The sequence below is a fragment of the Fusarium vanettenii genome (assembly GCF_000151355.1).
Source record: "Fusarium vanettenii 77-13-4 chromosome 11 genomic scaffold NECHAsca_39_chr11_5_0, whole genome shotgun sequence".
In the NCBI taxonomy this organism is placed as follows: domain Eukaryota; kingdom Fungi; phylum Ascomycota; class Sordariomycetes; order Hypocreales; family Nectriaceae; genus Fusarium; species Fusarium vanettenii.
This window is the reverse complement of record NW_003315848.1, coordinates 328472-343065: the sequence shown is the minus strand read 5'-3', so window position 1 is coordinate 343065 and position 14594 is coordinate 328472. Positions and strand designations below refer to the sequence as shown.

The window sequence follows — 14594 nt, the reverse complement described above, 5'->3', positions numbered from 1 at the left end:
AGAACAATGGTGGGAATTCAAGAGTTGATGTTTGCTAGGTTCTTGAAAGAGGGGAACACCATCATCACAATCAAGAGCTCGCCATCCGCGTTTCTCAGCCGGCATTTCCGTCGTCAACACCAGCTGCATGTCAGCAGCCACTCAATATCCAGTGACCCCACTCCAGTTCATTAGTGTATTTAAATACCACGAATCAAGACCGACAAACAGGAAGCCTGCTTTTCCCCTCTGCTGCTGCTGTCTGCAGTGGTAGCCAAACCAGAGCTGAAAACAAGGGGCTGCATCTGACGAATGACGCTCCTCCAACGAATCACCCCCACAAAGTTTACAAGGTAGCATCCGGACATCCGCTGCATGCAGATGTCAGTGAGAATTTGGACTATTTACGCACCTGTGCGGTTGTGTGCTAGCAAGGGGGTTGAAATGTCGATCTACCAGTTTTTATCAGCTCTTCTCTCATTGCTTTCCTCTTGCCTATTGCCGTTTGGTTGAGACAATTGAAAGCATTTGTAAATCCTTGAATTGATATGCATTGCTTGATATGAATGACGGATTGCCCATCCCATTCACAGATACCTTATCGTTGCTGCATGGTAAAACATCCCACAGTTCTTTGCAGCCACGGGCTCGCACAATGCCCCCAGATAGCTACCCTCCAATAGAATCAGCTGAGACCATGCATTTGCACTTGCAGATACGACAAGTCAGCCGCTCTAGCTAGGGGGTTTGGTAAACAATGCCGTGCTGAATAATTGAAGGGCATGCCATATCGACCGGTCTCCATGTCAGATCAAATCCCACACTCGCTTCGAACTGACAGTACGTTTCGGTACTCTAAAGACCCTTCCAAACGCTTGAGTTACTCACACGACCGCATTTTATCCCTGTATTGGATTATACTATCCTTGAACCTGAGGGTTATAGGTTTCGTTCCTATGTGAGCAAATGTGAAACCATGTACGTCCCGTCCGACGTAAAAGTAGGTGCTTCTCTGCGCTTTATGTCGATCATTCTTTCTGACAGTCAATGGGCATTCTAGCGCTCTGTTGGGATCCCTCTTCTCCCAAGCACACCCAATGTGTCTCTCGATGCCGCCGGCCTAGTCGCCTTGGCCGATCTCACCACCATTCAAGAACGAACGGTCCTCACTGGGACAGCTACCTTCCTAGACGCGTTCATCATATGTCCTGGGATACATATGCAGCAAAAGTCGACGAACTTGAACGGCGGAGAGCATCCCGTCTCTGCGAACATGAACACAGGAGACGTCTTTCGAATCGAGAACCCCGCCACAGTCTTTTACCTTCAGCAAGTCAGCAAAACCGGTCACCTTACGAACTTGGCAGTGTCAGAACTTGAAGGTGATTGGTGGTCCAAGGTCTTGTCCATATTCTTCACGGCTCAGAATGCATCAGTGGCTTCTACCCTGGCTTATGGGACAGCAGTTCTGTGGACCATCTCGGTCGTTATCCTCCTAGCTTGTTCATACGATTGGTGGGGCCTCATTATCGTCCTTGTGCTTATGGCTGCACGCCTTTGCAATGTCATTGTCGTTCGCCGAAGGGCTACGCCAGGCTGGTCCGGAGCCAAGGAAGGATTCGTGGCAGGCGACCTTCTTGTCTTGCTTAGCCAGGACCGTTGGGTGAGGATCCAAGGCAAAGTTGATCATCTGAAAGCTGTTACGTCCGGTCAGTGGCTACGAGATCAGAAAGATGTCGAAGGTTGGATGACAGCTCTGGCAACATTGGCCGTCTATCTCGCCGCAGCTCTGGTCAGTAACGCAACTCAGTTTGGGAAGATCTTGATCTTGGTCCATCTGGGGGCCTCTGCTGGATTATTGGCTGCTGCAAACTCGACCACCAAGAATATCCTGGTGATGCACGGCCATACTCTTGCAGTTCAGGGCAGCAGGTCCAGGTATCAGAGGCGTAAGGAGCTAATTCTTGAGTTGATCAAGGAAACGGGTCGCTACGATTGGGCGCTATCGATGGACGTGATCAAGGAGGAGGATATCCGGAAGCTCTCGGCGGAAGAACCAAAAGTGGACCATCATGAAGTGAGCACGTTGCGAAATTATACGTCATCAATGGGGGTTTAATGTCAAGATTGTATCAAAGAGTATGCTTGTTTGCTGGTTTGCCTAACACTCGATCTACTGTCGTAGTTGGAATCACAGATGGTTACGCCGCTATCGACCAATTCTTAATTTCTTGGCTCGGCCAACGTTCATTACCAACGAAGAATATCATCTGCAACTAGGTCCCGTACAGTAGGTAACCAAGATAGAAAGTTTGAGAAGAAGAGATAATCCATCCCGAGAGCGGGGGAACAGGTCCTGACGTAATCAGCTTTCTCTTGCCGAGCCAGATCTATGATATCACGCGTTCTGGATATAACATCATTCGACCAGCATTCAACGTCGCTCAACCTTCAATAGTTCTACCTTTCCCCAACTCAACTTTTCGACGGCTCAAGATGGTTCGCGTCTTCATCACAGGCTCAAGCGACGGAATTGGCCAAGCAGCCGCCAAACTTTTAGCCGAGCAGGGTCACCAAGTCACACTTCACGCTCGGAATGCAGACCGAGCTGCGTCTGCTCAAGCCGCCATACCGAAAGCAAAGGCAGTTCTCATCGGCGACCTTTCATCCATCGCAGAGACAAAAAAGCTCGCCCAAGAAGCAAATGCCGCGGGGCCCTTTGACGCCATCATCCACAATGCAGGCATCGGCTACGGCGCTACATCGTCCCGGCAGATTACCCCTGACAAAATCTCGGCAGTCTTTGCAGTCAACACGCTGGCGCCGTACATCTTGACATGCCTCATGGACAAACCTACGTCGAGGCTGCTCTTTATGAGTTCCGATAGTCATTACAGCGGTGATGAGACGCTACGAAACGCTACGCAATCCCACTCGTATGGCGACAGCAAACTCCACGACGTCATGCTCGGCAAAGCTTTTGCCCGACGCTGGGGGGACATCCAGGTCCTGAGCATGCACCCTGGATGGGTCAGGACGAAAATGGGCGGCAGGGCTGCACCAGGGGGGACCGATAGGCCGGCAGTGGCCCTGGCGGACTGGGCGGCTGGCGAGGGCGTCTTGGCAAAGATAAAGTCGGGCGCGTTCGTGTCGACGAGCAGGGAGTCTACGTCGCATCCAGGGGCTGATGTCGTGAGTAAACAAGAGGAGCTTCTCGACATTTGCAAGCAAGTTTCTGGAGTCTCTGTTCCAGGGGAATAAGGGGAAGATCATCAACGCCTCAGGTACCGATAATTAGATGACAAATCAACCCAATCATCGGGTCTAGTAATTTCCCCATTCGGGGGTACGTACTTGTGATTGTGTGCTTGTGCTCCCAACGCGCATATTCTATCAGAACCTCACATGGGTCCAACAGCCATTGCAAGATGTCAAGGCCTCCATTGAGGAAGAATGTCCTCTATTGCTTCACCATCAAGAGAGATTACAAGGTCGTAATAGGCCCGCCACGTCAGCACTTAACAGGACTAACGTTAGTTGATGCCTACCAAGACACGGATAAACACTTTTTGCATGACCCGCTCCCTAGTCCGAAACAAGTCTCCCGCGATCCTTCCAAGGAGGAACTCATCCATCGACAATAACTACCAGCTTCCTTGGCAGCTCCGTCTCTCCAGAAGCCGATATACGGCCAAGTAGCTCTCTATAGACGGTAGACAGATACAATGCTCTAGCCATGACTGATCTACCTCTTCGTCCTTCAAGGTAGGCTCCGAGTATCAGCTCAAAACAAGACCCCAGTCCCTCAAGGCTCATCCCTGCAGATCACCGCCAGAGGGCAGCAACAAGCCAAAGCTCTCTCGCACAAGCACGCAAAAGGTGCGGACTGGCTGCATCACGTGCAAGAAGCGACATATCAAGTGTGACGAGAAGAAGCCCACCTGTGGCAACTGTCTCAAGAACAGGCGCCGCTGCGAGGGTTACATTGAGCAGCAATCCAAGACAAAGAGTCCTCCCGGCGTCATTCAGTTTCGTCTCGACTCAAAACAGGCTACACGTTCCGCTCCGTCCCTTAGCCAAATCCGCATCAGTCAAGACCCCCTGGATGTGCGAGACGCAAAGAGTGTCTTGTACTTTCACGAGTTTATCAGCTTGGTTCAGGGGCCTTGGTTCTCAACTGGATCCAATGGGGACCTTTGGACTGCGACGTTGCCTCAGTTGGCTCATAGCAACAGCACTATTCGTCATGCCGCGATAGCCATTGGGGCGCTAAGCAAATGGCTCACTAACTCCAGCCACGACACACTACGAGACGCATCAGTACCAGTTCAACCTATCACTGAAGGCGATACGCATTACTTCAGAGCCGTGTCTCACTACTGTCATTCTCTCAAACTTCAGAGCCAGCAACAATCGATGCAAGATGCAGTCTTTCTCTCAGTCTTGTTTCTATGCTTCGAGACACTACGAGGTCACAGCAAGGCAGCATTGGATCATGTCAACCACGGCTTGGCTGTCTTACTTGCTCTGTTGACAGACCGAGACTCAACTCGCCATATCAATGCCCTGGCTCCCAACCCCAAACCCCTCATAGCAACAGTCGGGGACATCTTTACTCAGCTGGTAACCCAGGCCCGGTTCATTCTTCGAGGCAGCCTCGGCACCAGCCAACCGTTGCCGCACTTTACCAAGGGGCTTCGAGATAAGAAGCACACGTTCGAGTCCTTTATGACTCTAATAAGCCAATTACCACGTGGACCTGCAACCAAGGGGAACATTCCCGCTCAATTCAACACTCTGGACGAATTCGAACTGTACCTGATCAACGCTCGACGGATAAGGCCTGAAGTGGGCATCATAACGATTGATATTGTGCAGAAGTCGGGGATCCTTTATTCAAATGACCCATTCATCATCACCGCCTTCTGGAGCGCTCTCACAAGCGATCCTCGAATCAAGAAGGTCTGCGATGAGCTGTCCGCCGAGATGCGGGACTTGGATGCCGCCTACAAGCCTCTATTCAACCAAATCATCATGTCCAATCAAGACTCTCCGACTTATCTGAGAGCCATTCATCTACGGTTACAGTTCCTCGATATCTACACATTTGAAAATCCAACTCACTACCACGACCTCGACATATTACAAACTCAGACCCCGTTATTCCGAGAGTATCTTTCCCTGGCAAACATAGCTCTACGCATTGCGAGACAGGACTTGAAGAACCCAGCACAGAGGCTTTCGCTACAATGCGGTCTGTCATGGCACCTACTCCTCGTGGTCTTCTTCTGTCGTGACCCTCTACTGCGTGACGAGGCCATCTGGATGCTCAAGAGTTACCCAGGTCAGGACGGGCTTTGGAACGCGCAGTCCATGTATGTGTTGGCCCTGAGGACCAGGGAGTTGGAGCGAACCAATGCTGTTGAGGGAACCCCTACAGAACAATGGGAACGCCTTTGGAGACGAGAATACCTCTTTGAAGAGGGTGGAGAGCGTGTTGTATTCTGCTTCCTCGACAAGAACAAGACAACTGGCGAGTGGGAAGTTGTTGAAGAGGTGGCCGAGGTTCGCGGAGACCTTGACAATGTGCCCTGGAAGAGGCGGCCCCTTACATCATCTGGGAGGCTGCTTATATCAGATATCATTGTTCTTTGAGCATTTCCGAGGTCATGGGCCCTTGGCTGCCTCTCGCGCTTTATTGTTCATATTACTCTTCGGATACACACAAGACGTTGCATGCAGATATAGAAATGGGTAGAAGGAACTGTTTGCGGGCAAAGTAAAATTAATTCACCAGGAAGGGTAACATTGCAGGCAATGCTGATTTATATTAAAGGAAAATCAAAAAGATAAACAGTCTTGTGAATTGAGCTTCTGAGCCTCACCTTTATGGGACCCTGGCTCCGTCCATCTCTATCGCCGCCGTGTTATAGCCTCTACTGGTCCAATGCCTGACTTTGACACTGCAAGGAGTTAGCATGAGCACACCGTTATTTGACGTACAACTCACCATTTCGAAGTAAACGCCCTGCTTGTTGATAAGCTCCGTATGAGTGCCCTTTTCAACCACCCTCCCCTGATCAAACACGAAAATGACATCGGCATTCTGAATAGTCGAAAGCCGATGAGCCACGGCGATCATTGTCCGTCCCTTGCGAGCCTTTTCAAAAGCAGCCTGAACAATCTTTTCGGACTCAGAGTCAAGAGCCGAGGTCGCTTCGTCAAGCAGCAAAATCTTGGGGTCTCGGATCAAGGCACGGGCGATGGCGATTCGCTGCTTCTGACCTCCAGACATGGAAACGCCTCTGTTGCCGACATCGGTGTTGTAGCCTTCGGGGAGGGAAACAATAAAGTCGTGGATGAAGGCGTCGCGGCAGACTTCGTGGATTCTTTCGTCGGAGATGGAGCTTGGGTCAGTAATACCGAAGAGGATGTTGTCTCTAATAGTACCTCTGAACATGGTTGGCTCTTGAGGGACGAGGGACAGGTTGTCTCGGTACTCGTAGACGTTGAGGTCGTTGATGTTGGTGCCGTTGCAAAGAAGAGCGCCCTTGTTGGGTTCCAGGTCGTAGAAACGCTCGAGAAGAGAAATAATGGTGGTCTTTCCGCATCCAGACGGACCGACAAAGGCTGCGTACTGTCCCTTCTCGATGGTCAAGCTCAGAGACTTGAATACGGCAACATCGCGCGTGGGATACTTGAACGAAACGTTCTTCAGTTCAATCTTGACGCCACCTTCTGTGTCAGTGATACCACCCTTGCGACCTTTGGCACGAGATTCTTCGACATCTGCTGACTGGTGAACATCGATAATACGGTTAGCTGCAGCCTTTGCCTGCGCTGCATTGGGTGCCATGGCGAATCCGTAACTGGCAGCCTCGGCACCCTGAATGATGGCGATGAAACAGACAAAGAAAGCCTCCATAGAATACTCTCCCTTGGCCATGAGGTTACCGCCGTACCAAAAGATCAAAGCTTGACATCCAAGACCAGCACTGTCCGCAAACCCAAAGATGGCCGAAGTCCAGCGAGCCTTGATGTTGGCAGCCTTGACATGACCATCCAAGAGCTGTCGATACCGGTTGTTGATAGAGTCTTCCATGGTGAGGGCCGAAACTGTTCGGATAGCTCCAATAGCCTCGGTAGCAAACTGCGAACTTTCCGCAAAAACGGCCGAGTTCATCTGGTCGAATTGCACTTCATGTCTGAACTTCCAGAAACCGGCTCCAAGCATGACGGGCAGGGCTACAAACATGGCAATCAGACCAAGCTTCCAGCCAAAGATGAGTGCAATGATGATGCAACCTGTGACGTTGAAGATGGCCGAGATCAGGAAGGCGAGATTCAGGCCGAGAAGCTCCTCCAGCTGCTTCGCGTCGCCCGAGATGCGAGAGCTCAGGGAGCCATGGGAGTTGTCGTCGTCGTCAAAATAGGCTAGTTTCTGGTATAGCATGTCGTGGAGGTACTGCGCCTTGTAGGCTGCGCTGACGCAGTACTGCACGCGGAAGCCAATCCATCCTTCACAAAAGTATGAGAGACCAACTCCGCCAGCTAGAGCAAACCACATGAGACCCCAGAAGTTGCTCTCACTTTTGATATCTCCACCCTCGATAAGGAAGACGCCCAGGACCTTGGCAAAGAGCCAGGCTTGAAGGGGGGTTCCTGCAGCCACAGCCATGGCGGAGAAGACGATGCCGATGTACAAGGGGAACTGTTCTCGCCGTTCGTATAGAAGCCTTCCAAAGCTACGAGCCAAGCTTCGAGGTTCCACTGGCTCATGAACTTGGCTCTCCTCAGCAGCTGTGGGAACCCGGTTTATATCGCCCAGATGCTCCATCTTCTCTGATTCAGCGTCAGACACCACCGGAGTCTCGGCTTCTTGCTTATCACCGAATCGCAGGGACTGAGCCTGGACCAAGGCACTGTACACACCCGACAACTCCATGAGACTTGAGTGCGTGCCCTCTTCCACAGCTCGACCCTTCTGAAGAACGATGATGTTGTCGGCCTTTTTGATGGTAGACAGTCGATGGGCAATGGTGATGGATGTACGGTTTTGAGTGATTCTGTCGAGGGCAGCTTGCACAATCTTTTCACTCTTGGCGTCAATGGCGCTGGTGGCTTCGTCGAGGATGATGATTTGAGGCTTCTTGATGATGCTTCTGGCGATGGCGAGACGTTGCTTTTGACCTCCAGACATCTTGGCACCGCCGTCACCAACCTTGGTGTCGTATCCCTAGAAAGTCAGAATATTTCACGGGCTATGGGAGTTCAACTTACATCAGGCAGGCGGTTGATAAACTCATCGGCGTAGGCTTCTTGGCATGCTTCCTTGACCAGTTCTCGCTTCTTCTCCTCGGGTGCATCTTCAAACTCGGTTCCGACGAGTCCGTTGGCGACGTTCTTGAAGATGGTGTCGTTGAAAAGGAAGGGCTCTTGCTGAACCAGGCCGATCTGAGTTCTCCACCACTTGAGGTTAAGCTCCTCGATGTTGTGACCACCAACAGTGACTACACCAGCCATAGTTGGGTTGGCGGGGCCTTCTTGCTTCTCATTGTCTTCTTGCTTGTCCTTTTGTTCACCCTTGCTGTCTTTCTTGGCTTCGATGACTTGGGGTAGAACCTGGTGGTTGCTCAAAGAATACCATCGCTCCAGCAAACCTACAACTGTACTCTTTCCAGATCCCGAGGGTCCAACAAGAGCAGTATTCTGTCCCGATCGAATGCGAAGCTTGAGTCCATCCAAGATCCTGACGCCGGGTCGGCTGGGATACTCAAAGGTGACGTTGTCAAAAACGAGGTCTTCAGATGTGATGTCGGGCTTGAGGTCTCCAGAAGCAGGGAGGGGTGCGTCGATGACGGCAAAGAACTCGCATGCAGCCACCATGGCCTTGCTGACGGCCATAAGAGGAGTTGAGATTCGTTCCATGGCGGTGAGGACCAACATGACAGACATGAGCACGATGATGACGGGAGCAGGACTGCTCATCGCACCGGCGGCATATCGTTGAGTACCGTACCAGAAGGCGAGACCAAAGGCCCCAAAGACGCCAAAGAACTATGTTGCGTTAGCGCTCCTCTCTCCTTTTCGTGCCAGGGACTAACATACCACCAGTCCAAGCTGAAGACCTGCAACTGGGGCGAGCTTGTGGCCCTCCTTCATAGCCTTTTCCACCCACTCCCTGTAACGAGAGATGATGCGTGACTGAGCACCACAAGCCATGACCAGACGAATACGTTCAAGTGCTTCACTCGCGACAGCCGTACCTTCAGCATCGGCCGCAGAAGTAGCAGATTGTCCCTTGACGATCAATGGAAGAACAACCGCCAACACAATGAGAATGTACAGGACCAGTGAAGACGTCACCAATGTAAGGTCCCAGCTCCAGACAAAGGCGATGATCAGCGACGCCCAGATAGTACCGTTATACTCCAGAAAAGTTCCAAGGCGTTCGGAAACACCGACCTGGAGAGTGTTTGATGTTGAAGTAATGGCTGTGGCAGGGGCACCTGCGGGCATCGAGTCGATAGCGTGAATAGACTGGGCAAAGAGCGAGCGGATGTAGTGAAGACGAATGCCAGATGAAAGACGGATACCTATCATCCTGAAGCAGTACTTGTTGATGGTGTTCAAAGTCCAACGACCCAAGAAGAGCGCCATAATGTATAGAGCTTGCCTGTTGAGAATACTCTTGAACTTGTCCGGCGACATGGTAGATGAGTCTCTAAAGTAGTCCGTAAACTGACCCACGAGCTGGCCAAAGACAATGTTCATGAGGGGCATGGTGATACCAGCGCCGATGGACGCCACCGAGGCGATGGCATAGACGCAAAAGTCCCATTTCGTCGCGTAGGTGAAGACTCGAAAGTAGTCCGAGATGGCTGGCGTTCGTTGCAGTCGAGAGTCTGCTTCTGTGGTTTCGTTGGTGAGGATTGGTACCTCTGTGCTTCCCTCGCGTCCATCTAGAGTGTGGGACTCGGGAGATGGAGGTGCGACGGCCATGTTGGTGGCTTGATGCTATGACTCGACTGTTTGGAGAAGATGGTGAGCTTGGTCGTGGTGTTGCAAAGAGGGCTCCTCTGACAGGAGGAACAACAACTCACGATTACCGGAGCCCAAATCCCTTCTCAATGGTATTGACAACGAGTATTGTCTCGACACTGAAACCAATACTCTCAATCATGCAAGGGAAAGGAGAAGAGGGAATGGCAAGTAAGGAGTGTGCAGAAGTGAACAAAGATGCGAGCAGAGGACTCGACAGAAGGGGACAGCCAACAAAACAAGGAGAAGAAGAGCAGAAGAAGAGAGCTTTTCAAACGCAGGAGAGACAGACATGTCATCAATCAATCCATATTGATACAAATGATTACCTGCGAAGCTATCCCTGCCTCGTTCGGTCCCGCACATCTCGTAAACTCGATTTCCTCTTTGGGGTTGTTACGAACGCAAGGATCACCCGACCCACCATTTTCGCGAAACAGTCTCGGACTCGAGTACAAGCCGTTTGGCCTGCTTACGCACACAAACACAAGTACCCTTTCTGTCGGGCGCGGGGTTTACAACGGACCCGGCAATCGCTTGGTATTACGCATATTGAGATGGAAGTTCTTGTCCAATGAGAGAGGGCGTGAAAGAAGCCAAGCACGCGTATCTGCCCCTAAGAGGTTATTTTGCGCTGAGCAACGCGAGCGACGTTTGGCATATGATGACCAACAGGTGGCACAGGTTGCGGGGTCCGTCAAGTGTCCGCCTTCCCGTCATTAAACCCATGGTGAGACGGGACGGTGACGAGGAGCGGCCCGTTGGTGGAGTGTCGATGTGGCAGTGGCAGTGACATTGCTGTCGATGGCGAAGATGGTGGCATAAGATGGTCATCTTGCTGACCATATGAGCATGTGGCAAAGTCAGTGAAGCCAATTTCTCATACTCCAGTCGACGTCAAGCATGGAATCAATACGTGACGACAAAAAAGAGGAGCAAAAAATCAGCCAAAAAGACAAAAGAAAAGGGTCTGGCCGGGGATTGAACCCGGGACCTCTCGCAAGCTTGCTTTCGGGTTTGCCCTAAGCGAGAATCATACCACTAGACCACCAGACCTGATAAGCGTCTTGAGCTCTTGTTGATGCCGGCCGGTGTCAAATTGTGCCCCTTGAGGCGGAGGGAGACGGGGGCCATCACTTCGTACCTAGATCAGGCATCCGCTTCCATCTCCAACCTTTAAGGGATAACGACGTGAGCGCATCCATGGAGCATGGTAGACGAAGGTGATAGATTCGAGGAACGTATTCTAAGATATCGATAATAAAGATCTTCTAAAAGAATGGGAAATGTCCAGGTAACGCAAGGGAACCCCTCAATCACGTTCCAACAGTTGATGCCTCAGGCACACGCGTTGCGACGTGGATCACTCAAGCTGAGGAGATGAGGTTGACATCTCAGCATCACATCGAGTATTTACTATCTGATTATTGAGGCATTGTGACTGGGCACAAGTTGAAGTTTAATTTTTGACGTAGTTGCATGTCATTCTGAGTTTTGGGGCTTTCTCGTCGCTCAGTCCAAGTTGCTCCCAATGCTTCCTCATGGTGCAGAATTTTGACATGATCAATAAGCTAAACCTGCACAACATCGATGGAATCTTCTCCTGAAAACAATATGAACAAGACTCTAGATATTAATACAGAATAAAAACAATCTCTTTCGCATTTATTGTATTAATTGCATGCTGGTGAAGTAAAATCCGTTGCTCCTAATTTAATGAAGTTACCCTAGAGAAATACGTGCTTTGACAATAAGACCTTAACATGGCCGCTGCAAAAAGCGTGATGTGAGAGCTAGTGAACTAGCATAGGGGCAGGCCTCTGTGCTGGCAACGACCTATGTCACGTGAAAATCAATGCGCCACAGCCACAGCAACCACAAGGTCCCAGCCCCTCAGCCCCTAAGCCCCCACCCCTGGATACAGACGATCTTTGCATGGACCTCCACTTTGCCTTACCCGCCCCTTGACTAGCGCCTTGTGATCGCTTCACACGCGCTATCAGATCAAAGATATCCGAAGGTCGCTGAACGTGGTGATCACAACTCACATGCGCTTATGATCGAACATCTAGCCTGAACTGCATCCATAACCTCACTCCCATCGAGGTGTTTAATGTCATCCGGAGAGAGAAAATCGGTTTGATGAGGATTGACAATTATCGCGCTGATGGTGGTGGTTTAAGCGACGCGGGGATCCTTTCACTCATGCTCGGGACCGCAACAAGTACGACACAAACAAACTTCGAGAATAATCTTTTGATACGAATCTTTCAACTCCCAACCTCGACCAACCACCTGGACTCCTAACCACATCGCCACCTGAATTTTACCCACCACTTTTTAACCCTTCAAGAATCCCACCCTCATATGTCCATTGCCCCCTCGGTTGGCTCTGAAGTAATATGGCACAAAGGTTATCTCCCGCTCATCTCCAATCTCCTGATCAGCTGCAGCCATCCCGGGTCCTTCACCACGAGGCTTGGAGTCCCAATTCGTCAATTGCCTCTGCCAACACTTTGACTTGAGCACAATGTACTCTTCACCAGTCTGCTCGCTCACCCGGTTCTCTTCGGTGACTGGAGTATCTCGCTTGAGAATAGTGTCCTTGAAGTGATTCTTCTCCCAATCATTGTCGACGTCTTCTGCACAGTATATGATGGGTCCACGAGCCAAGGTCAAGGTGTTCTGGTTGGTATGAGGGTGTGGTGAGATGTATCGTGGCTCAAAGTTGCCAATCTCAAGGGTGAAAGAGGGGTTGGCCGAGACGTAAGCAGGGCTGAGGGTGATGTATCCCTTGGAGTTGCTGACTTGCCCTGCACTTGGGCTTGGTGTCAGCGTGTATTGGCCTTGGGCCCACGCGGGTAGACGAAGACGGATAGTGGTTTTAGTCTCGGGCGCCGAAAGCTGGAATTTGATCTTTCCATCAAGAGGCCAGTTGGATTCCTGCTCAAGAGTAACAGGTTTTCCGTCAATCTCAAATGCCAACTTGGCAGACGTATACAGATGAACGTTGACGTAAGCCCCACCATCTTGGGCTCCGTAGTCCCAGAGGTAACCTCCCAAGCTGCCGTACAATCTCGCCAAGTTTGGAGGACAACAGGCACACCAGAACCAGTCGTATCGAACACTCTTATCGGCCTCTGAGCTGGCGAGTTGGTTGACGTATGTAAACTCCTTGCCGTTCAGGCTCATGGCTGTCATGACCACATTGTAGAGACTGAGCTCGAGGATATCACCGTAGCGCCCATCGAGATCAATATGAAGCAGTCGCTCTGCCAGCATCATGACGGCGATAGAGGCACAAGTTTCAGAGTAACAACCTCCTTCATCGGTGGACTGGGGAAGGTAGTGATCAACACTGAAGCCCTCCCACTGCTTGATGGAACCGATTCCACCAGTCAGATACATCTTTTGATCGACCATGTTATCCCAAAGACGGGACAGAGCCTCAGTCCACTCCTTGGGAGCGGAAATCTGTTGGCTCTTGATCTGATGGTTGTAGATGAGATCTGCCACAGCAACCAAGAGGTACACAGCACGAACACTGTGCCCTTCGATGGTCTTTTGTTCGAGAATTGGGAGATGAGCCTGATTAACCCAATACGAGTCATGCTCAGGATAAGAATCAGGCCGAGCCCAAAAGTTATCCTTTCGCTGCTCAGTCTCCCACACGTAGTAGTGCTTCCCGTCTTGACCCTTGGAGTTGCCTCGTTCCTCAAGGAAGTACTTGGCGAGGTTGTAGGCCTGCTGGCTGCCGGTGGCACTGTATAGCCGGAAGAGGGCGAGTTCGATTTCTGAGTGTCCGGGATAGGCGTGAAGTTGGTTATCAGCAGGGCCAAATGTCTTGTCGATGTGGTTGATGTATTTGAGGATTGGTTCCATTAGGAGGTCATTCTTGTAGTAGCTCTTGTGGGCAAGGGCAGCTTCAAGAAGATGACCAGCGTTGTAACTGCGATAAACGTTAACATTGTAGTTGAGACTTTGCCAAGTTTACTTACAGTTCGTGCATATCCTTGACGTTGGTCCATCGCTTGTCAGGCTCAACAACAGTATAATGAACATTGAGGTAGCCATCATCATGCTGGGCACTGCGAATCATCTCGACCAGTTCCTGGACAGCCTTGTCGATTTCCTCGTCATATTTTTCCCCCAACCAGTAACAGGCTGCCTCAATCCACTTGGCAATATCACTATCCCAGAAGAGGTGGAAGGGAACAGGCCACATGGCGTGGTCATCATAGATGGGGTGCCATTTCAGCTTGAAGCAGTCATAACGTCCAGTTGTCTTCAACTGTTCAAGCTGAGTATGGATAGAAGTCTTGCGGATCGTGTCTCTCCTGACAGACAACAAGGTCTTGCCGGTAAAGGCAGACTGAGAAAAGACTGACTGAGGATGGGACATAACGAAGGGGTAAGCTCAGGTCTCGGTAAAGATTCAGATCAGTATGGAGGAGATTAGATGCTACGGAGCAACGGATAGCTAAACACAGATCTCGACCTGACAACGTATCATGGACTTATATCCAGCTGAGGCTATCATGGACCCACGACTCGTGCCTGAAGCCCCAACAGCC

At 50.9% G+C, this 14594-nt stretch overlaps 5 protein-coding genes across 5 annotated transcripts; 3 read left to right on the top strand and 2 right to left on the bottom strand.

The window, feature by feature from the left end:
* The first annotated feature begins 817 nt into the window (after positions 1 to 817).
* On the top strand, positions 818 to 2204 carry NECHADRAFT_72821 (uncharacterized protein). Its single transcript, XM_003042067.1, has 2 exons — positions 818 to 979; positions 1040 to 2204. Exons 1-2 carry the CDS (start codon positions 956 to 958, stop codon positions 2096 to 2098), a joined length of 1083 nt encoding a protein of 360 aa, XP_003042113.1. The 5' UTR covers positions 818 to 955; the 3' UTR covers positions 2099 to 2204.
* A 220-nt stretch (positions 2205 to 2424) lies between these two features.
* Positions 2425 to 3310, top strand: NECHADRAFT_64545 (uncharacterized protein). The gene has a single exon (XM_003042066.1). It carries the CDS (start codon positions 2476 to 2478, stop codon positions 3238 to 3240), a length of 765 nt encoding a protein of 254 aa, XP_003042112.1. The 5' UTR covers positions 2425 to 2475; the 3' UTR covers positions 3241 to 3310.
* A 405-nt stretch (positions 3311 to 3715) lies between these two features.
* On the top strand, positions 3716 to 5887 carry NECHADRAFT_105641 (uncharacterized protein; the record flags this gene model as incomplete). Its single annotated transcript, XM_003042065.1, has 2 exons — positions 3716 to 3744; positions 3804 to 5887. 2 exons carry the CDS (start codon positions 3716 to 3718, stop codon positions 5632 to 5634), a joined length of 1860 nt encoding a protein of 619 aa, XP_003042111.1. The 3' UTR covers positions 5635 to 5887.
* Positions 5888 to 5915: 28 nt separating this feature from the next.
* Positions 5916 to 10162, bottom strand: NECHADRAFT_97432 (uncharacterized protein; the record flags this gene model as incomplete). Its single annotated transcript, XM_003041999.1, has 5 exons — positions 5916 to 5942; positions 5990 to 8215; positions 8260 to 9036; positions 9088 to 9890; positions 10141 to 10162. 5 exons carry the CDS (start codon positions 10160 to 10162, stop codon positions 5916 to 5918), a joined length of 3855 nt encoding a protein of 1284 aa, XP_003042045.1.
* Positions 10163 to 12360: 2198 nt separating this feature from the next.
* NECHADRAFT_86976 (uncharacterized protein) lies at positions 12361 to 14422 on the bottom strand (the record flags this gene model as incomplete). Its single annotated transcript, XM_003041998.1, has 2 exons — positions 12361 to 13969; positions 14019 to 14422. 2 exons carry the CDS (start codon positions 14420 to 14422, stop codon positions 12361 to 12363), a joined length of 2013 nt encoding a protein of 670 aa, XP_003042044.1.
* Between the last annotated feature and the right edge of the window lie 172 nt (positions 14423 to 14594).